The sequence below is a fragment of the Amblyraja radiata genome, chromosome 6 (assembly GCF_010909765.2).
Source record: "Amblyraja radiata isolate CabotCenter1 chromosome 6, sAmbRad1.1.pri, whole genome shotgun sequence".
In the NCBI taxonomy this organism is placed as follows: domain Eukaryota; kingdom Metazoa; phylum Chordata; class Chondrichthyes; order Rajiformes; family Rajidae; genus Amblyraja; species Amblyraja radiata.
Genome location: NC_045961.1, coordinates 87,850,733 through 87,873,872, shown reverse-complemented (window position 1 = coordinate 87,873,872; position 23,140 = coordinate 87,850,733). Strand labels below are relative to the sequence as shown.

The 23,140-nt window shown below is 49.5% G+C and overlaps 1 protein-coding gene across 1 annotated transcript in view; it reads right to left on the bottom strand.

Moving 5' to 3' along the window:
- Positions 1–1,003: 1,003 nt before the first annotated feature.
- The window catches only part of LOC116974732 (collagen alpha-2(IV) chain-like), a 190,606-nt gene continuing 168,469 nt past the window's right edge, over positions 1,004–23,140 (bottom strand). The window contains exons 45-54 of the mRNA XM_033023447.1: positions 20,961–21,032; positions 19,535–19,660; positions 19,284–19,400; positions 16,429–16,590; positions 14,406–14,504; positions 12,583–12,729; positions 10,690–10,806; positions 9,006–9,197; positions 6,421–6,707; positions 1,004–2,695 (exon numbers count right to left, since the gene is read on the bottom strand). Coding sequence (XP_032879338.1) covers positions 2,435–2,695; positions 6,421–6,707; positions 9,006–9,197; positions 10,690–10,806; positions 12,583–12,729; positions 14,406–14,504; positions 16,429–16,590; positions 19,284–19,400; positions 19,535–19,660; positions 20,961–21,032 — 1,580 coding nt within the window. The 3' untranslated portion in view covers positions 1,004–2,434. The remainder of the gene's footprint in view (positions 2,696–6,420; positions 6,708–9,005; positions 9,198–10,689; positions 10,807–12,582; positions 12,730–14,405; positions 14,505–16,428; positions 16,591–19,283; positions 19,401–19,534; positions 19,661–20,960; positions 21,033–23,140) is intronic.

Sequence of the window (23,140 nt, the reverse complement as noted above, 5' to 3'; positions counted from 1 at the left end):
AGTGACACACATTATTGCCAAATCGCATATCATTTGTCAAACTGCCATAAATTAGTGGTGAGGTACGTAGCACTTAAAGCAGCCCGTAACTCGCACAGATTCAAGTACAAACACTGAATTGCTTGGCAAAGAAGTCTAGGGAGAGGATGTACATTTACATAGCACCGTTTGCATCAGTCGGCAATGCACTGTAGCCAGTCGGGTTGGTTTGCAGTCGTGCTTTCCTGCCAGTCCTGCTTTCCTGCCGGCAAATTGGACTGTACACCTCCCCCACTCAGCTGCCCAGAGGGAAATGGAATCTGCAAGGATTTGGTTTTGGTTTTGGTTGTGAATGGAATGTTGGCCGGGATAGCACTCATTTCCCTGAATAACATTGTGCAACAGAATATAGTCTGGGTTTAACTTTTCACCTGAACGACACAATGTCCAGTCATGTTGTGCTCAGTACCATAGGCACTGCCCCCCCCCCCCTCCCCCCGCCCCTCCACAGTGAACTACAGCAGTGAACTAAACCTTTATCCTTCAGTGATACAGCGCGGAAACAGGCCCTTCAGCCCACTGAGTCTGCACCGGCCAGTGATCCCCACACACCAACACTATGCTACACACTGAAATGTTTACAATTTTACCAAGCCAATTAACCCACAAACCCGTACATGTTTGGAGTGTGGGAAGAAACCGGAGCTTCCCGGAGAAAACCCACGCGGATCACAGGGAGGAGAAACAAACTTCTACAGACAAGCACCTGTGGTCAGGGTAGAATGAATCCAGGTCTGTGGTGCTGTAGGGCAGCAACTCTACTGCTGAGCCAGCTCCTGAATACAAACATTTTGAAAGTTGCTGTTAAAGTAATCGTTTTCAGAACTAACAGCTTTATTTGTGTGAAGAAAGTTTACGCAGATGGAATGACCTCTCCTTGGGGGTGAGGACCAACATAATTTCAGCCAAAAACCAATACCTTTTAGTAGAACAGAAACAATTTGGACAAATTTGAGTCTGGGGCGTTATTGCTAAAAAGCTCTGATTGTCTTTATTGAAGCATTTAAATATTTGCTGTTATATACGTGGGACCCCTGTTTATAATGCCAGGGTTCACCTTTATCCTCCTTCGATCAACCCGTTGGGACCCAACGAACCCTCACGGATAAACCTTTGATAGAGTCGTGTTCCTGGCCAGGGCCAGTCCCAGTCCCAGTTGGGGAAAGTTTGGAACTGCAGATACTGGTTTACAAAGAAAAGGCACAAAGTGCTGGAGTAATTCAGCAGGTCAGGCAGCATCTCTGGAGAAGATGGATAGGTGTGGTTACGGAGAAGACACAAAACGGTGGAGTAGCTCAGCGGGTCAGGAGGCCGTGGAACTAGGCGACATGACCCGCTGAGTTACTCCAGCACTTTGAGTATTTGTCTGGAGATTCTGGCTGCATCCATCTACCTGGTAAAATATGTCAGTAACCGTGTGTCCTGTGCTGAGTCTCAGACCAGAGCTCTTTTTCCCACAAGCCACCCACAAGGTCCCACAATTCCGTTTCTTTTTCTCAGGAACAAGGAAACAAGCCTTGAATTTATATAGCGCCTTTTCCCTCCTTGGGGGAGCCTGTCAGGACCCAACAAGCCAACAAAATTAGCAGCCAAGTGACAAGACATCAGGTTCCTACATACAGCAAAGGAAGAAGTGTCGGAAGGAACTGCAGATGCTGGTTTACACTGAAGATATACACAGACTGCTGGGGTAACTCAGTGGGTAGGGCAGCATCTCTGGGGAAATGGAATGGGTGACGTTTTGGGTTCAGATTGATGTGTCTGAAGAAGAGTCTCGATCTGAAACAACATTACCTATTCCTTTTCTCCAAAAAACACGCTGCATGACTCACTGAGTTATCCCAGCAATTTGTGTCTATCTTCGAGCAAAGGAAAACCTCCTAATGTTACTGTAGGTTGATGCATGGGAGGGCAGATTCCCTGGGCAGAGACACAACTCATCACAACGGCAGAATATCCCCAAGATCGGTCTCCATCACCACCAACTCCTCATTGCAATGGGCAGCACTCCCTTGGTGTGAGCCTCCCCTCCAGTGACACTGCGGAACTCCCGCAGTCAGGGCGAGGAGCCTCAGGTGGGATGGGGGGGGTGAGGTTACTAGGGAGGGTGGGACGTGGCCCCAGGTTCTGGGTGTCAGGCGGGAATGGGGTGCAGAGCGTCAAGGCCATTGTCGGCAGGCAGCCCGTGGATATTGAGCTGTGTTGGGTCAGAGAATAGTGTTTGGGTCCAGCAAGCAGGGCATTAGGCGATAGCAAGCAGGGCCCACCTTGAGGAGCGCCACTCAGTCAGGGCTTGGTGAGGGGAGTGACCCGGAAAACCCAAGGGCAACTGGACGGAGTGTTTCCTGTCTCGGCGTGGAGATGGGCAGCCGGGAGTGGTGGTCCGATGGCGTGGTTACAAGTTCTTCATGCAGACCTGGCAGCGGCCCACCCGCGTCAGGAGCTGCCCGGCCTTCAGCGTTTCAGAGGCCGGGTGCTCCTCGAACTGCTGCTCGGGGTCGATGGTGGACAGCCAGAAGCTCTGCTTGTTGGCAAAGTAGTGGCAGGTGCCCCGCGCGCCGTTACACTCCACGAAGGGGGTGGTGCGGAAATCCTCCAGGCAGCTGCCGGGAGAGACCAGTGACTGGCCGCCACCCTCGCTGCCCGCGCCCGTGTGCTGTGGGGGGGGAGAAAGAGCAAAGAGTTCAGGCTCAGTGTCAGAAACAAATCCACATATAAAATCATAAAAGGACTGGTCAAGCTAGATGCAGGAAAAATGTTCCCAATGTTGGGCGAGTCCAGAACCAGGGGCCACAGTCTTAGAATAAAGGGGAGGTCATTTAAGACTGAAGTGAGAAAAATATTTTTTCACCCAGAGAGTTGTGAATTTATGGAATTCCCTGCCACAGAGGGCAGTGGAGGCCAAGTCACTGGATGGATTTAAGAGAGAGTTAGATAGAGCTCTAGGGGCTAGTGGATCAAGGGATATGGGGAGAAGGCAGGCACAGGTTATTGATAGGGGACAATCAGCCATGGTCACAATGAATGGCGGTGCTGGCTCTAAGGGCCGAATGGCCTCCTGCTGTACCTATTTTCTATGTTTCTATGTTTTTAAAACAGCAGCACCAGTCCCCTGTACAATGGTTCGCTCACCATCGAACTACAAAGAAACAGAAGATAGATGCAAAAAGCTGGAGTAACTCAGCGGGTAACTCAGCATCTCTGAAGAAAAGGAATAGGTAACATTTTGGGTCGGGACCCTTCTTCAGAGGGTCTCAAACTGAAACGTCACCTATTCCTTTTCTCCAGAGATGCTGTCTGGTCTGCTGAGTTACTCCAGCTTTTTGTGTCCATCCGGTTTAAACCAGCATCTGCAGTTCCTTCCTGTGCAAGGAACCAGGCTTTGCATTTATATAGCGCCTTTTTTCCCTCGGGTTTCCTCAGACCAGAACTCTTGCTCCCACAAGTTTTCCTCAAGGAACACTTTGCTCAGGAACAAGAAACAAGCCTTGAATTTATACAGAGCCTTTTCCCTCCTTGGGGAAGCTGGTCGGGACCCAACAAGTTCAAGATATTAGCAGCCAAGTGACAAGACAATAAGTTCCGACGTACAGCAAAGGAAGGTGTGTAGGAAGGAACTACAGATGCTGGTTTACACTGAACATTGACATAAACTGGAGTAACTCAGTGAGTCAGGTCAAAGTCCGGATGGAGAAAATCCACACTGGCATAGAGAGGGTTAACCCTAGGAATGTTGCCCGTGCTTGAGGGATTAAGATTCATGGGAATTCTGCCCAGTGTTTGCTGTGGGACAGGAGAATCTGCCAGGCACCAGTCAACAATGATATACAGCTGTGAAATTGGGAGGGGCAGGGATTAGGGAAGAGACCCAGTGGTCAGGCTCTTTAGTTCTGGTTGTCTTCGAGTAGAGACGGCTAAGGAGAGATTTAATGAACAAAGAACAGTACAGTATAGGAACAGGCCCTTCGACCCACAATATCCCTGCAGACCATGTTGGTTATGCTAATCTCTGTGTGCATGAGTCATAACCCTGCATATTCACAAACCTGTGTAAAAGCCTCTTAACTGCCAGAGGCGGCATTTAAAGGAGGTGTTCAGGAAGGGTTCTCAGTTTAGTTTAGTTCAGAGATACAGCGTGCAAACTGGCCCTTCGGCCCACTGAGTTCACGCTGACCGACAATCACTTGTCAACTTCTACCCTACACACTAGTGACATTTTACAGAAGCCAATTAACCTACAAACCTGCACGTCTTTGGAGTGTGGGAGGAAACCAGGGCAACCCAGAGGAAACCCACGCGATCACGGGGAGAACGTGCAAACTCCGTATAGACAGTCAGGATCTTGGTGCTCTACCGCTGTGCCACCGGGCCGCCCTGAGATATGCAGAAATTTCATAGAAGGTGGTCAATCGCTGTCTTGAGGGTGGTGGATGCTGGATTATTCAAAGTGTTTAAAGTGGAGGTGGATAAATATTTGCATGATTGAGGTATGATAGGAGTATGGAGATATCGGGGTGACTAGTGGGGTGCCACAGGGATCTGTGTTGGTTCCACTGTTGTTTGTCATGTACATCAATGATCTGGATGATGGTGTGGTAAATTGGATTAGTAAGTATGCAGATGATACTAAGATAGGTGGGGTTGTGGATAATGAAGTAGATGTTCAAAGTCTACAGAGAGATTTATGCCGGTTGGAAGAGTGGGCTGAAAGCTGGCAGATGGAGTTTAATGCTGATAAGTGTGAGGTGCTACACCTTGGCAGGACAAATCAAAATAGGACGTACATGGTAAATGGTAGGGAATGAAGAATGCAGGTGAACAGAGGGATCTGGGAATAACTGTGCACAGTTCCCTGAAAGTGGAATCTCATGTAGATAGGGTGGTAAAGAAAGCTTTTGGTGTGCTGGCCTTTATAATCAGAGCATTGAGTATAGAAGTTGGGATGTAATGTTAAATTGTACAAGGCATTGGTGAGGCCAATTCTGGAGTATGGTGTACAATTTTGGTCGCCTAATTATAGGAAGGATGTCAACAGAATAGAGAGAGTACAGAGGAGATTTACTAGAATGTTGCCTGGGTTTCAGCAACTAAGTTACAGAGAAAGGTTGAACAAGTTAGGGCTTTACTCTTTGGAGCGCAGAAGGTTAAGGGGGGACTTGATAGAGGTCTTTAAAATGATGAGAGGGATAGACAGAGTTGACGTGGATAAGCTTTTCCCACTGAGAGTAGGGAAGATTCAAACAAGGGGACATGACTTGAGAATTAAGGGACAGAAGTTTAGGGATAACATGAGGGAGAACTTCTTTACTCAGAGAGTGGTAGCTGTGTGGAATGAGCTTCCAGTGAAGGTGGTGGAGGCAGGTTCGTTTTTATCATTTAAAAATAAATTGGATAGTTATATGGACGGGAAAGGAATGGAGGGTTATGGTCTGAGCGCAGGTATATGGGACTAGGGGAGAATACGTGTTCGGCACGGACTAGAAGGGTCGAGATGGCCTGTTTCCATGCTGTAATTGTTATATGGTTATATGGTTATATGTCCACAGAGAGGAGATGAGGGCAGCATAGATTAGCTATGGTCGTATTGCAGGCTGGAAAGGTCTGGTGACCTACTTGTCCCATGTTCTTCAGAGAGGAGGGAAGGTCTAACGTTGATCTTGGACATGTTGCCTGACGGCAGATTCAACCGCAACTTAATGTTTTATTCTTAATGTTTTAATGTTTTATTCTTAATGGTTTACTGTATGTCGTGTTGTTACTTGCGAGTGGAGCACCAAGGCAAATTCCTTGTATGTGTAGATACTTGGCCAATGTACTCGCTAGAATTTAGGAGATTGAGGGGGGGATCTTATAGAAACTTACAAAATTCTTAAGGGGATGGACAGGCTTGATGCAGGAAGATTGTTCCCGATGTTGGGGAAGTCCAGGACAAGGGGTCCCAGTTTAAGGATAAAGGGGAAATCCTTTAGGACCGAGATGAGAAAAACATTTTTCACACAGAGAGTGGTGAATCTCTGGAATTCTCTGCCACAGGCCAGTTCATTGGCTATATTTAAGAGGGAGTTAGATGTGGCCCTTGTGGCTAAAGGGATCAGGGGGTATGGAGAGAAGGCAGGTCCAGGATACTGAGTTGGATGATCAGCCATGATCATATTGAATGGCGGTGCAGGCTCGAAGGGCCGAATGGCCTACTCCTGCACCTATTTTCTATGTTTCTATGTTTCTAATAAACTAATGAATGCATTCAACTTTCCGAGGGGCACTAGGCAGAAGCTTATGTAAATTGCAGGGCTGTGGGGATGGGAGGAAGGATGGTGGAATAGGTAGGAGATTCGTCACAGAGCGCGGAGAGTTCCGATGATGAAAGCCGCAGGTTATTACCATGAGGAAGGAGTAACCGATCCAGAGGCTGCGCCAGCCCAGCGGGCACATGGGGATGGTGATGTCCTGGCTGTGGACGGCCACAGCGAGGGTTGGAGCCTCACACACTGAGCACCGGCTGATGTACGGCTTGATGTCTTCATCGGCCACGGGCATCATGGGGATGGGAGCGTTGGTGGACAGCCAGTACGACTTGTCGTTTCTGCTGGCGAAGTAGCACACTTCGTTGATGTTGCAGTAGACGAAGGGTATGGTGCTGAAGCGAGGCATACAGGAGCCAGCTAGGCCTGGTGGGGGAAAAACAACAGCATCAGTGCACCCGGTAACGGTGAACGGGCACAGCCAGACTCACCGTCTCCATTGCCCAGGCACCTGGGGACAACGTCACCCTCCCCCTGTCCGGTGTGGCAATGGAAGCCGTACCCTCTTCGCAGGGCAAGCTTCACACCGAAGAGGCAGCATGGTGTCGAGGGAGTAACGCGGGGAGGGGTGGAGGAGGGAGCACTGTTAAAAACATTTTTTTAACTAAATATAATTTAATCAATAATTAACAATAATATTTACATAGTACAAAATAAAATGAAACAAAACCCACCACCATAATACAAGTCAAACAAATATACTACATAAACGCTGGAGAGAAGGAATGGGTGACGAAACATCACCTATTCCTTCCTTTCATAGATGCTGGCTGTCTCGCTGAATTACTCCAGCATTTTGTGTCTACCTTCGATTTAAACCAGCATCTGCAGTTCTTTCCTACACATACTAAATAAAATCCTACACAACGATATCACCATCCTTATTGAGGATGATTTCCACCCCACGCGATGCCCGACGGTCCTGGAATTCCCCCAGGGCGCCTGTGGACAGCGTGTAGTCCCTCTCAAGTACCACCCAGGCACGGACGTAACCCCGTAAAAGGGGCAGGCAGCCGGCTCGGGCAGGGCCCTATTCCACCTGGCGCCTTGACTCACGGATAGCCAGCTTGGCCAGGCCGAGGAGCAACCCAACCAGGACATCCTCGGCTCTGCCCTCTCCCCTACGCACAGCGTGTCCTAAGATGAGGCTGGTGGGTGTGAAGTTCAGCCAGAAGGCAAGGAGAGGAGGGAGCACCGTGGGGAGGTGCGGAGAGGAGGAAGCACTGTAGGGAGGCCCCCCCTCAGCCCCAAGGTGACTCTAACCCACTGCCATACTGCGGTCTATTGAACATGGGGAGAATGCCTCAGTCCACCCAGGAATGTGTATGTGTGTGAGAGAGTGTGAGTGACCTGCCTCCAGACAGTGCAATGCAACAGGAGAGTTGGCGAGACTGCAGGGGGAATGTGGCACTGCATCACGAACACTGGGGATAGCTGTCGCTTGTTCCCCAAGTTCCGGAGCATCGTGTGAGGGGACCCCAAGGGTCTTGATAGCCCCTTTCCCAGTGTTACGTCCGTGCCCGGCTGTCCTTTGAGAAAGAACACACAATGTCCATGGGCACCGCCGGGTATTTCTGAGACCACTGGGAACCGCGGGGTTTAACTGTATCCAGGATCAGGATTGTAACATCATTGGATATTTAGTAATACGAATATTTGGTGAGTTTTTCATTTGGTGTTATTGTTTGTTCTGTAAATATTGTTATTGTAAATAAGTGAATAAACTTAGTTTTGATACATTTTAAGAAAGAAGAGAAGAGAAAGCTAAGGGGGGTTGGGACCAGAGATTAAGATCGGACAGAGGAGGTGATCTCACTAGGTCACGGAGTCTGACGGGTGAGGACAGGGTAGATTTTGAGGGAGGACATCCTTGTGATTGAGGCAGTGCAGCGTAGGTTCACGAGATTGATCCCTGGGATGGCGGGACTGTCATATGAGGAAAGATTGAAAAGACTAGGCTTGTATTCACTGGAGTTTAGAAGGATGAGGGGAATCCTTATAGAAACGTATACAATTATAAAAGGACTGGACAAGCTAGATGCAGGAAAAATGTTCCCAATGTTGGGCGAGTCCCGAACCAGGGACCACAGACTTAGAATAAAGGGGAGGTCATTTAAGACTGAGGTGAGAAAAAACTTTTTCACCCAGAGAGTTGTGAATTTATGGAATTCCCTGCCACAGAGGGCAATGGAGGCCAAATCACTGGATGGATTTAAGAGAGTTAGATAGAGCTCTAGGGGCTAGTGGAGTCAAGGGATATGGGGAGAAGGCAGGCATGGGTTATTGATAGAAGACGATCAGCCATGATCACAATGAATGGCGGTGCTGGCTCGAAGGGCCGAATGGCCTCCACCTGCACCTATTTTCAATGGTTCGATGTTTCTAGATACCGAGTGGTTGCTACCCTGGACAGCAGGGTTTGGGACGGGAAGCAGAGTTCGGATGCAAGGTCAGATCTGACGGAACAAGAGGTGGAGGAATTTTTTCACTTAAGGGGTTGCAAATGTCTTGAATTCTGTAGACTCACTGAAGGGCAGAGCATGGTAGAGGGGCCAAATGGCCTCTTCCTACTCCTTTCCCAGGGAGTTGGCTGGTGAATTGGTAGGAAGCGTGTACGTTGCCTCAGTTCACACGCGCAGGAACCCGCTCCCTTCCCCAACATACCCAGGTCCTGGTTGTGGGATTTTTCCTGTCCTTCCACGTAGAGGAGGCTGTATCCGTCCCAGAGCCTGTTCATGCCCAAGGGGCAGGGTGGCACTTGCTCCGCCTGGCTGTGCTTGACCAGGAGATATCCTACGCTGACGCTGCGGCCCGGCATTCCCACCATCCCACGCGATCCCGGCACTCCCGGTGGTCCTGTGAAGCAGAGGTAAGGTCAGACACATCCCAGCAGCAGCTACCGAGCGACCGAGCTTTGCAACAACAGCGGCGGGGAACTCCAGACAATCAGAAACTGCTGGTGGTGCAGCAGTAGAGTTGCTGCCTTATAGCTCTTGCAGCGTCGGAGACCCGGGTTCCATCCTGACTACGGCTGCTGTCTGTACGGAGTTTCTACGTTCTCACCGTGAACGCATGGGTTTTCGATGAGATCTTCGGTTTCCTCCCACACTCCAAAGACGGCTTGGTGTATATGTAAATTGTCCCTAGTGTGTAGGAGTGTTAATGTGCGGGGATCGCTGGTCGGCATGGACTCGGTGGGCTGAAGGGCCTGTTTCCGCACTGTAGCTCTGTATCTCTAAACTAAACTCAACCTTAGAGTGGCACAGTAATGCACCTGTAAACTTCTGCCTCACGGCGCCAGAGACACGGGTTCAATCCTGACCTCGGTTGCTGTTTGTGTGGAGTTTGCACCTTCTCCTTGTGAACATGTGGATCATAGAGTCACAGAGTCATACAGTGTGGCAACAGGCCCTTTGGCCCAACTTGCCCACATCGACCAACATGTCCCATCTGGACTGGTCCCACCTGCTTGCATTTGGCCCATATCCCTCCAAACCTATCCAATTCATGTACCTGTCTGAATGTATCTTAAACATTGCAATAGTACCTGAGTTTCCACCAATTGCTCCCGATTCCTCCCATATCCCAGAGACTTGCGGCTTTGTCAGTTATTTGGCCTGTGTAAATAGCCCCGAGCATGCAGGGAATGCAAGAGAAAGCGGGATAACAGGGAGTGATGGTCAGCATCGCCTCAATGGGCCTAAGGGTCTGTTTCTATGCTGTATCTCTACAGCTAAAACCTGTAGAAGCAAGTCATCTCCACAACCCCCCCCCCCCCCCCACTCCATACGTGACATACAGGGATGCACACATGGAGCTGTGACACACAAAGACACAGACATAGACAGAGAGTCACACAGATATAGAGCCAAGCAGACAAACAAGAACGAACAGATAGAGAGACACACACACAGATGCAGACACACAGGGAAACAGGCAGATGCACACAAACAAAAAGAGTCTTATAGGGAAACAGAGAGATACACAGAGACATTGACAGAGACCTACAGACAGAAATAGAGAGATGCACAGAAGTAGAGAGAGACACAGGCAGAGAAACATAGAGAGACAAAAACACACACACACACACACACATGCACAATGCACAATGCACAAGCATGTGCGCATGCACGAGCACACACACACACACACACGTTGTGGTTCTGATGGGATATCTCTCTCTACGAATGCTACCTGACCTGCTGAGAGACTTCAACCTGGACAGTACTGTGTATTTGTGGGGGTTCCCGTACCCGGGTTTGTGACCTGTGGCATTTAGCCTTGAGTAAATCAATTCTGTTGAAAGAGAGAGATCGCTGCTCTACTCGTTTGCCAGGATGCTTTATACCTTGAAATCCTTGTGGACCCTGTCGTCCGATCAAACCCGGGTCACCGTGCGGGCCTGCCACTCCGGGTGAGTTGAACAGGCCGGGCAATCCTGTTTGACCCTTTGGGCCCTTGGGACCTGTTGGGAGAGAACAGCAACGTCAGAGTGCGTCAAGGAAAATCTCCAATCGAAGACCAGCAAAACCAACCCTGCCCCTCCCATCCCTAACTGTCCAGAACCCTTGACAAGGGGTGGGGTGGAAGATTGCAACCTTCACGTGGTCTGCCCTGTTTCGACTAATGCAATCAACTCGACGTGCACAAACGGAAGATCAAATAGAACAAGTTGTACAACAACTTTAGGCTGTGCACGCCACACGAAAGAAGAAGACAAGGGGTCTTCTCAGGGCAGGTCTGCATTCCTATAGCACCCTGCTCCACCTCAGATTATCACCTCAGTGCTTCACAGCCAATGAATTCCTTCAAAGTTTAGAATTGCTTGCTGGAATTTAGGAGATTGAGGGGGGATCTTATAGAAACTTACAAAATTCTTAAGGGGTTGGACAGGCTAGATGCAGGAAGATTGTTCCCGATGTTGGGGAAGTCCAGGACAAGGGGTCACAGCTTAAGGATAAGGGGGAAAACCTTTAAGACCGAGATGAGAAAAAAAATTTTCACACAGAGAGTGGTGAATCTCAAGAACTCTCTGCCACAGAGGGTAGTTGAGGCCAGTTCATTGGCTATATTTAAGAGGGAGTTAGATGTGGCCCTTGTGGCTAAAGGGATCAGGGGGTATGGAGAGAAGGCAGGTACAGGATACTGAGTTGGATGATCAGCCATGATCATATTGAATGGCGGTGCAGGCTCGAAGGGCCGAATGGCGTACTCCTGCACCTATTTTCTATGTATCTAAAACTGCGGTCTCTGCCACAGCCAATTTTGTGTTCAGCAAGATGCCACAAACAGCAATACGATGATGATGTCCACTGGACGTTTGGTTGCAGTTATGACGGCTGTGGTGAGTTGTCCTCAAGTCCATGAGCCCCACTGTGCTGTTGGGTGGGCATTCTACAATGGGAGAGTACAATATGCCGTCGACACCATGAGACTTGCTGAGAGCGCGGGGAGAAGATGATGCCTCTGACTGGCCTTGTCGATGGGGCACTTCAGGGTTCACTGGATGGATCGGCAGAACATCCTGAGAAGTGACTGGTGCTGATAGATACCAACCAAGGTTCGGGAGGTGAGAAGATTAGAAACGTGGAAACAAAAAATAGGTGCAGGAGTAGACCATTCGAGCCAGCACCGCCATTCAATATGATCATGGCTCATCATTCAGAATCAGTACCCCGTTCCTGCTTTCTCCCCATATCCCTTACTTCCGTTAGCCCCAAGAGTCATATCTAACTCTCTCTTGAATATATCCAGTGAATTGGCCTCCACTACCTTCTGTGGCAGAGAATTCCACAAATTCACAACTCTCTGGCTGAAAATGGTTTTCCTCATCTCAGTCCTAAACGGCCTATCCCTTATTCTTAAACTGTGACCCCTGGTTCTGGACTCCCCCAACATGCTGTGGTGGGATGGATGCCGAGATGCACTCGGTACTGAAGGGGTCATCTCAGATAAGCGAGGACCTGCGTTCTGAAACTGAGAGAAGAAACATCAACCCTCCGGGAATTGTAAATCTTTGGAATTCCCCAGAGGCCGTGGGTGCTCAGGCCTTGGATATGCTGTGGTGGGATTGGTAGACTTCTGGACATGGATCAGAACTTCTGGGGCTGTCAAGGAGCCACTGAAAGATGAAACGGGCTCAATGGACTGAATGGCCTGCCCTGCCTTATACATGTTCTGTGTTCCCTCAATGCCACGCATGTTACTGACAGTTTGGAGAGAAGGTAGATCGCATTCTCACCTTGATCGCCATAAAGTCCCTTTGTACCAGGATCTCCAGGAAATCCATGGCGTCCAGGGTCTCCTGGCAGCCCACGAAGACCTTCCGAAACTGCCAAGGGTTGAGGAACAGCGACTGGGCCCTGAGGACCTGGAAATCCCTTTGAACCTGTGACCAACAAGAACGGAGACACACAAAGCGCTGGAGTAACTCAGTGGGTTAGGCAGCATCGCTGGAGAAAAAGGATGGGTGATGTTTCTGGTCAGAACCCTTCTTCAGATTGAAAATAGGGTGGAGGGGGGGGGACGGGGGGGGGGGGGGGGGGGGGGGGGGGGGGGGGGAACAGACGTAGGGAAAGACAAAGCAGGTTCGGCAACAGATGATCAAATGAGGGTGGAGGCTCAGGAGGCTAGGAGAGTGGCGGCTAGGAGAGTGGAGGCTAGGAGAGTGGCGGCTAGGAGAGTGGCGGCTAGGAGAGTGGCGGCTAGGAGAGTGGAGGCTAGGAGAGTGGAGGCTAGGAGAGTGGCGGCTAGGAGAGTGGAGGCTAGGAGAGTGGCGGCTAGGAGAGTGGCGGCTAGGAGAGTGGCGGCTAGGAGGGTGGCCATAAAGCGATGCAGGGATGCGGAGAATGGAACTGGCAGGACGACTAATGTTATGAAGGCCAACATTCCATTCACTTTCTTCACTGCCTGCTGTACCTGCACGCCAACTTTCAGTGACCAATGTACAAGGACACCCAGGTCTCGCTGCACCTCCCCCTTACCTAACCTAACCCCATTGAGATAATAATCTGCCCCCTTGTTTTTGCCGCCAAAGTGGATAACCTCACATTTATCTATATTATACTGCATCTGCCACGCATCTGCCCACTCACTCAACCTGTCCAGGTCGCCCGGCCACCTCCTGACATCTTCTTCACAGTTCACACTGCCACACAGCTTTGTGTCATCTGCAAACTTGCTAATGTTGTTCCTAATTCCCTCTTCCAAATCATTAATATATATGGTAAACAGTTGCGGCCCCAACACCGAGTCTTGCGGCACTCCACTCGCCACTGCCTGCCATTCTGAAAAGGACCCGTTCACTCCTACTCTTTGCTTCCGGTCAAAACTGCCAACCAATTTTCTATCCATGTCAACACCCTACCCCCAATACCATGTGCTCTAATTTTAGTCACCAGTCTCCCGTGCGGGACCTCATCAAAGGCTTTCTGAAAGTCTAGATACACTACATCCCCTTCATCCATTTTACTTATCACGTCCTCAAAAAATTCCAGGTTTTTAGTCAAGCACAATTTCCCTTTCATAAATCCATGTTGACTTGGACTAATCCTTTTACTGCTATCCAAATGCCCCATTATTACCTCTTTAATAATTGACTCCAGCATCTTTCCCACCACCGAAGTCAGGCTAACTGGTCTGTAATTCCCCGTTTTCTCTCTCGCCCCTATCTTGAAAAGTGGGATAACATTAGCTATCCTCCAATCCACAGAAACTGATCCTGAATCTATTGAACATTGGAAAATGATCACCAATGCGTAGACGCAAAAAGATAGACACAAAAAGCTGGAGTAACTCAGTGGGTCAGGCAGCATGTCTGGAGAAAAGGAATAGGTGATGTTTCGGATCGAGACCCTTCTGCAGACCCTCCTTCTTTACCCTCACCGCCAGAGGCAAGTCCGATGAAGGGTCTGGACCTGAAACGTCACCTATTGCTTTTCTCCAAAAGATGTTGCCTGACCCGCTGAGTTACTGCAGTTATTTTCAGGTACACCAGGACGTCGCTAGAACCTAGCACCCAATGGGGACCTGGAGCGAGGCAGGAAGAGAAGCAGCTTCACTCACCTGGAAGTCCCATATAACCTTTCACACCAGTGGCTCCTGGATCTCCAGGTTGGCCCTTACCCCCAGGGAACCCCATCATGCCCTGGTCCCCTTTATGACCTGTCAATGGACAGAGAAGTGATCAGTTACAACAGTTTCAAAAACAATGTCAGTACACAGCACAGTGCTCGCACCTCCAGGATGAATAGGTCGGCTTGGACAGTCATCCCCCACTCCAGATGGAGACATGGTTGGGTCACAACACTGGATGGGATATGGATCGGACACAGAGAAAACCCATCAAAGTCCACTTCCCGCCAAACTACCAGAAGCCCAATTTTTTACTTAAAAGTGTCATTTGGACAGGCCAGGAATATTGTCCATCACTCATTGCCCCTGTGAAGCTGGTGAGCCATTGTAGTCCTTGTGATGAAGGTGCTCCCACGGTGCTGTTGGGGAGCGAGACCCAGGGCTTAGACCCAGTGAGGGTGAAGATCCGGGGAGATATTTCTAGGTTAGGATGTTGCGTGAGTGGGGAATCTGCAGGTGGTGGTGTAGGAAGGAACCGCTGATGCTGGTTTACACCAAAGATAGACCATTCGATGTGACAATTGATGTCCCATTTTCCCAGCATCCAAGGCTGGAGGTGGAGCAGACAAAAGGGTTCAAATAATGATAGACACAAAGTTCTGGAGTAAATCAGCGGGTCAGGCAGCATCTCTGGAGAAAAGGAGAAAAGGTGACGTTTTGGGTTGAGACCCTTCTTCAGACCCTGATAGACCTTAGATGTTTATCTACAGGTGGTGGTGTTCTCCTACCTTGGCCCTTGTTGGCAGATTTGTTGGAGTTGCTTGGGTAATTAAGGGCAGTTTGTAGATGGTACGCACTGCAGTCACAGAGCACCAGAGGGAGGTTACAGTCTAACGTAAGGCAACAACAAGGCACGATACTACCAGAGGTACAATCCTACTGCCCAGCCCACCAGGGACCTTTGCCCTATACACCCACATGGGACCCCTACTCCTTACACCAACATGGTACCCCTAGCTCGTACATCCACCGGGAACCCCTGCTCCATACTGCACCCATACACCCTCTGGGCTCTGTACACCAACTGAGTTGCCTTGCCCCATGTATGCCCATTGGGTACTGCACCTTTATACCCACCGGGCACTCTACACTCATGCCATCCACGCACTGGGTGTCCCTGCCCTGTATATACCCGTGGAGTATTGCACCCCATACACCCACTCAACTGTACTCCCATCCTCTAGAACAACTGGGTGCCCTTGCCTCATATATACCCATTGGCTCAGCACCCTGTAAACCCATGCCATGCACCTTGTCAAGGGTTCTGGACTGTAGGTATGGGTGCCCTTGCCTCATGTACCCATTATGTACCCTACTCTGCACACCCATTGAGCAATGTACACCCACCCCATACACCCACTGTGTTCCCATGCCCCATATACACACTGTGTACCTTACCCCATGCACCAACTAGGCAACATTTACCCATTGGGTACCCCTACCCTGTACATTGGTCGGGCACCCATTCCCAATACATCCACACCCTACACCCGTCCTATAAAGCCATCACGTTTGCCCAGCCTATACCTCTGCACCGATACCCCTGCCTGCCTACAGGTATCCCCACTCTGTGTATCAGAGGGTACTCCTGTTCCATTCCCCCCCCACTGGACATCCCTGCCCCTTGCACCCAACTGAAAGCTCCCTGCTCCTTCAATTATTCTTTATTCCACAAAGTGTTCTGGACAATTAAGAGGATTAAAAACGGAGCAAACTGCCCAGTAGCGGATCCCAGGATGAGAAGCAGATATTTGGGATCACGGTGGGGAGACTTCCATCTGAGCAAATTGTGGAAATCCCTCTTGGCCTTTGCGTCTCAGTCACCGAGTGAATCTTTCACCAGTCTTCTGAATATCTCAATAAACCGAATATCTCAATAGGCCGAATGGCCAATTTCTGATCCCATCCCGTCTTCTTGAAACGGCACCTCTGTGGGAAAGGCCGGCGGACTTGCCTTTGTTGCCGGGAATGCCATCGATCCCAGGAAGGCCGAGAGGCCCCCCCTCTCCCGCAGGTCCACGTGGCCCAAGTGGTCCAGCTCTTCCTGGATCTCCTTCGTCACCTCTGATCCCTGGGAAAGCAGCTCTGCCGGAGGGGCCTGGCAGGCCAGAATGACCTGTGATAAGGCAAGACATGTTTAGCCAATCTCAAAACCCATCCACGTCACCCCCAAGCCTCTCTCTGTACCCGGTGCTCAAGTCCCTCTGCCAAAATCTGGAGACGTCAGATCCCAACACTGGAAACCATGTTGAGCAGCAGATAGATCCCGTTGATTCCCAATGCAGTGCACACATGTTTTAAGCTCTGTGACCAATCGCAGTCACGTCAAGTTTAGTTTAGCTTAGTTTAGAGATACAGCGCAGAAATAGGTCCTTTGGCCCACCGAGTCTGCGCCAACCATACATTATCCTACACACTGAGGACGATTTTCTTGGTTCTTTGTTTCTTGGTCCTCCAAAATATTCCAAATGGAATTTAAACTGGAGGTGGTGAAGGGAGGGCTTAAGCCAGAAAGGGTTATTGGGAAGAAAGAGCTACTTTAAATTTAGTTGCATCTGGTTGGGTAACTATAGTAGGGTGGAGATTATTCCATGCTTTAATTGTGCGGGGAAAGAACGAATTGCTGTACACATCTGTCTTTGTAGCTGGGATCACAAATTGCATCGAATGCCCTCGTCTGCTCCTAATTAGTTTGGGTTTGGTGTAGGTCTTATAATCTATGTCGAGCTGACCATTTAACATTTTGTAAAAACAGGTCAAACGGTGAGCTTCACGTCTGTCTTGGAAAGGGTTCCACCCCAGAGAATTCAGAAGTTTGGTGACACTCGCTTCTCTCTCATAGGTGTTAGAAACAAATCGAGCCGCCTGTCTTTGGACACGTTCGATGGAAGAAATGTTTTTATTTGTGTATGGGTCCCATGCTGCAACTGCGTAGTCCAAATGAGGTCTAACGATCTTTACCTACAATGAAGCCAATTGACATACAAACCTGTATGCCTTTGGAGTGTGGGAGGAAACCGGAGCCCCTGGGAAAAACCCACGCGGTCACGGGGAGAGCGCACAAACTCTGTACAGACAGCACCCGTAGTCAAAATCGAACCCGAGTCTCTGGTGCTGTAAGGCAGCAACTCTACCGCTGCGCCAGCGTGCTGCCCCCGACTCTTCATCGCTCAGTCACCTCATGAGACCATTTCTCAAACACAATAAATGAGTGAGAACCCTGCCCGGTCACAGTCACTCAGAATCCAGACCAATCGAGATCGCTCAAAGTCCCTAGAAACTAAAAACTACTGATGCTGGTCCACAAAAAAGTAGACATAGAAACATAGAAATTAGGTGCAGGAGTAGGCCATTCGGCCCTTCGAGCCTGCACCGCCATTCAATATGATCATGGCTGATCATCCAACTCAGTATCCCGTACCTGCCTTCTCTCCATACCCTCTGATCCCCTTAGCCACAAGGGCCACATCTAACTCCCTCTTAAATATAGCCAATGAACTGGCCTCGACTACCCTCTGTGGCAGAGAGTTCCAGAGATTCACCACTCTCTGTGTGAAAAAAGTTCTTCTCATCTCGGTTTTAAAGGATTTCCCCCTTATCCTTAAGCTGTGACCCCTTGTCCTGGACTTCCCCAACATCGGGAGCAATCTTCCTGCATCTAGCCTGTCCAACCCCTTAAGAATTTTATAAGTTTCTATAAGATCCCCTCTCAATCTCCTAAATTCTAGAGAGTATAAACCAAGTCTATCCAGTCTTTCTTCATAAGACAGTCCTGACATCCCAGGAATCAGTCTGGTGAACCTTCTCTGCACTCCCTCTATGGCAATAATGTCCTTCCTCAGATTTGGAGACCAAAACTGTACGCAATACTCCAGGTGTGGTCTCACCAAGACCCTGTACAACTGCAGTAGAACCTCCCTGCTCCTATACTCAAATCCTTTTGCTATGAAAGCTAACATACCATTCGCTTTCTTCACTGCCTGCTGCACCTGCATGCCTACTTTCAATGACTGGTGTACCATGACACCCAGGTCTCGCTGCATCTCCCCTTTTCCTAGTCGGCCACCATTTAGATAATAGTCTGCTTTCCTGTTTTTGCCACCAAAATGGATAACCTCACATTTATCCACATTATACTGCATCTGCCAAACATTTGCCCACTCACCCAGCCTATGCAAGTCACCTTGCAGTCTCCTAGCATCCTCCTCACAGCTAACACTGCCCCCCAGCTTAGTGTCATCCGCAAACTTGGAGATATTGCCTTCAATTCCCTCATCCAGATCATTAATACTAGACTAACACAGCAGATCAGGCAGCATCTCTGTAGAACATAGATAGGTGATGTTTCAGGTTGGAACCCAGTCTGAAGAAGGGTACCGACCCAAAACATTTGCTATCCGTATTCTCCAGGGATGCTGCCTGACCCGCTGAGTTACTCCAGCACTTTGTATCCTTTTTCACTCAGAGTCTGGACACTTAGTCAGACACCTGACTACATATAATCAGTCATTTGGACCTCTGTCAATGACAAATAAAGATGGAAAATGCTGGAAACACCCAGTTGGTCAGGCAGCATCTGTGGAGAATGAATGTTTCAGGTCTGTGATCTTTGATGAGACATTTCCCTGACCATTTCTGGTCATTCAGTGAGAGTCCAGGCCAACTGTGGTCAATAATACCGTTAGATCGGTCTGAAGAAGGGTCTTGACCTGAAACATCACCTATTCCTTCGCTCCATAGATGCTGCCTCACCTGCTGATGAGTTTCTCCAGCATTTTTGTCTACATTAGATCGGGATAAATCCTTTACCTTGGGCTCCGTCAAACCCCCGTGGTCCAGGGTCACCTGGTTTCCCTTGCTTGTCTGACGGGAATAAGGGTCCGGGAGGTCCTGGGGGTCCACGTAAGCCAACGGCACCGCGGTAACCTAATGCAAGCCGTAGAGAAGACACTGAGGAACGGCAGCGCATTTATCAATCACACATCAGTCTCGTGCAGCGTTGAACAGGAGAGGTCGCGGTGAGGGATGGTGCTGAACGCAGGCGTAGCGAGATGCATTACCGATGTTGCCCCTGGGTCCAGGCGCTCCGGGTTGTCCAGGCTCTCCTGGCTGGGTGTTGGGTACTCCTTGCTCTCCTTTCTCACCCTCTTGCCCAGGGTGGCCTTCGGCTCCTTTCCCACGCACACCTGTCGGCAAAATAACACGGTCATCGCCTTCCATCGCGGGTAATAATGGCCCTCCCTTTCCTGCCTGTTCAGAGACAGAGGCCTCACGTTTAACTGCAGCCCCGTATCATCCTAAGGGAGTGCAGAGCTGCTGGATGAGCCACATTTGGCCAAGAGATTCAACCAAGGGCAAACTAAGCCAAACTTTGACAGAAACATTTAGACAGGTACATGGATAGGACTGGTTTAGAGGGAAATAGGCTGAACGCAAGCAGGTGGGATTAGACGGGCTCGAAGGGCCGAATGGCCTACTCCTGCACCTATTTTCTATGTTTCTATTTTTCTAGTGTCGATGGGACATATTGGCAGGTTGGGCCAAAGGGCCTGTATGATCCTATGACTATGACGTTGGGCTGATGGGAAACTCTTTGACAGATCCACCTGAATAGCCTCCTGTGCTGAATCATCCATTTTGTGTACCCCAGCCCTGGTATCGAGGAGCACAGGTCACCGATGCCAACACCAACAGTGGGGGGGATTTCTTGAAGTGTGTGCCTAATAACTCCCAGAGCCTGCATAGTTTTATCCCTACTGCAGAGACACTCTTTAACAAATTGTGGCATGGTTTCCTTCATCTGTCAGGGCACTGACTACAAGGGTTGGGATTTCATGTTACACTGTACAAGGCATTGGTGAGACCACCTTAGAATATTGCGCACAGTTATGGTCACCTAGCTATAGGATGGATATCGTTAAACTGAGAAGTGTGCAGAAAAGTTTCACAAGGATCTTCACACCAGGACTGGAGGGCTTGAGTTATAAGGAGAGACTGGATATGCTGCAGGTTTTTGGGGGATGAAGTAAATAAAATAATGAGGGGCATAGATAAGGAATTTAACCCAGGGTTAGGAGAGTCTGAAACTAGTATGCGTAGGATGAGAGGAGAAAGATTTAAACAGAACCTGAGAGACAGGTTTTTCACACAAATGGCCGGTGAAGTCTGAAGAAGGATCTCGACCCGAAACGTCACCTATTCCTTTGCTCGATAGATGTTTCCTCACCCGCGGAGCTTCTCCAGCATTTTTTGTCCACCTTCACACAGGGGATGGTAGGCTTATGGAATGATCTGCCAGAGGAAGCTGCAGAGGCGGGTTCAATTATAACATTCAATAGACACTTGGTCAAGTACATGTATAGGAAAAATGTAAAGGCATATGGGCCAAATGCAGGAAGATGGGACTAGGAAATTTGGTCAGCGCATGGACAAGTTGGGGTGAAGTGCCTGTCTCCTTGCTGTTTAACTCTGAAAGATTCACAGTACCTGGCGATCCCCCGAGACCTTTGGATCCTTTCAACCCATTCAATCCTGGCAAACCATCAGGGCCCCGTAATCCTGTTGGGGAATTCCAAACAAACACTGATTAACATTACACAGAAACCTGAAGGTCACTGGAGGATTGCACGTCATTAAACCTGGTGTAGTTTATGGCTCAATGTCCTGATCAGTGAGGAGGAGGGGGGGGGGGGGGGGGGGGGGGGTAGCCTGATCTGGAGCTTGGCCCTGGACCCACTGTGGTTTCAGACAGGAAGGTGCAATCTTTGGAGACACAGAATTTTTCCCCGTAGTCTGGGTGGGAGATTGGATGGAAAATGGACATTCTTGGAGAGCTCCCGTCCAGGATTCACCCTGGAGGGTTTTATCGTCCCAAGTTTGGGTCTGGGGCCTCGGGTCTGGGACTGGGGTTTCATCAGTAATTGCACAATGGGTCAGCGGAGATGCACCAACCTGCTGCAGTCTTTACGCATTCAAGGCTCCAGTGCTCCGACTCGCACACCGTCAACGTGCAAAGTATGTGAACGCAGTGTTCACCAAGCACAAGTGTGCAGAAACCCTGCAGCTCAACACCGCACCCCCACGCCACAGCACGGTGGCGCATCAGTAGAGTTGCTGCCTTCCAACGCCAGACCCCGGGTTCGATCCTGGCTAAGGGAGGTTCTGCCTGTACGGAGTTTGTACATTCTTCCCGTGACCTCCATGGGTTTTTTCCCGGGACCTCCATTTTCCTCCCACACTCCAAAGACGTACAGGTTTGTAGGTTAATTGGCTTGGGTAACATTTTAAACTGTCCCTAGGATAACGTTAGCATGCGGGGATCGCTGGTCGGCACGGCCTCGGTGGGCCGAAGTTCTTGTTTCTGCACTGTCTCTCTGAAGCAAGCTTGTCATTACAGTCTGCCCTGCAGATTCACAGCATTGGGGAGCTTCCACTGCCTGCAAACCTGGTCCTTGGTGTGCCCCGGCTGGGTCTCTCAAACCAAGGGGTTTGAGAGACTTGCACCCACACAATGGGTTTGACAGGTGGTGAGGCCCCATCATTGCCTCTCCCAAAGACTTCACCATTCACAAACATTAAGAAACACCCAGGAACAACAGAAATGTAACATTACAAATATTAAATTCATTTACACTTCAGACCCAGTGTAAACTGAAAATACTCAAAAGCTATTAAAACAATTCAACTTACTGACCAAAACCAGTTGGCCTCTGTTCCCAGACAGTAGAAGGTTTGTAGCTGTGGGGGACAGGGCGGGGAGAGGGGCTGGTTGGGGAGGGGGACAGCTCGGGGAGGATTGAGGGAGCAGCATTGTTGGACATTACGTTGCTCTAGGTGGATGGTGAGGCTGATTGGGCAATGGTGTAATAGAGTGGTGGGGAGGTGAATTAAAACAACGTCACTCCTATGACATATTTTTTACCCGGACTCTCTCCCCTGGTCTGGGGACCTTACCAGCACAATGAGGCATCTTTTGGTGCCCATTTTCCACTGCCCTATACTGCATGTCTGCACATCAATCTGCGATGAAGCTGGCCCATGTTCCGTTGCTGACTGGTGCAGAGGTGTAATGAGTGGCTGAGAGCAGCTTAACACTATTTCAGGACTGCATAGAATCTCCTGTAATGACTAGGAACCTGTGATACCAACACATCCCATGTAAAGATTTACACGCTTGAACCACTGTGTTGGGATGATCAGTGACTGGCTAGCTGCTATCTACCATTGGTGAATTAAGTATTACTGCTGTGTGGATGTTTCATTCTCCATGTCTCAGGATCAATGGATTCATAGCCCCGATATCTTACAATGCCAGAGACCTGGGTTCGATCCTGACTACGGGTGCTGTCCTTACAGAGATTTCCCTGTGACCGCGTGGGTTTTCTCCGGGTGCACCGGTTTCCTTCTACACTCCAAAGGCATATGGGCTTTGTAAATTGTAAATTGTCCCTAGTGTGTTGGATAGTGCTAGTGTATGGGGCGATCGCTGATCAGCGCGGACCCAGTGGGCTGAGGGGCCTGTTTCCACACTGTATCGCTAAAGTCTAATGGATGCTGAGTTTAACCCAGGACACCATTACCCTTTTATAAGGCCATGCTGGTCCCATCAGTCTTCTTTACTCACATCTTTGGTTATGAATGCCAGCATTTTTCCCCAACGCAATATC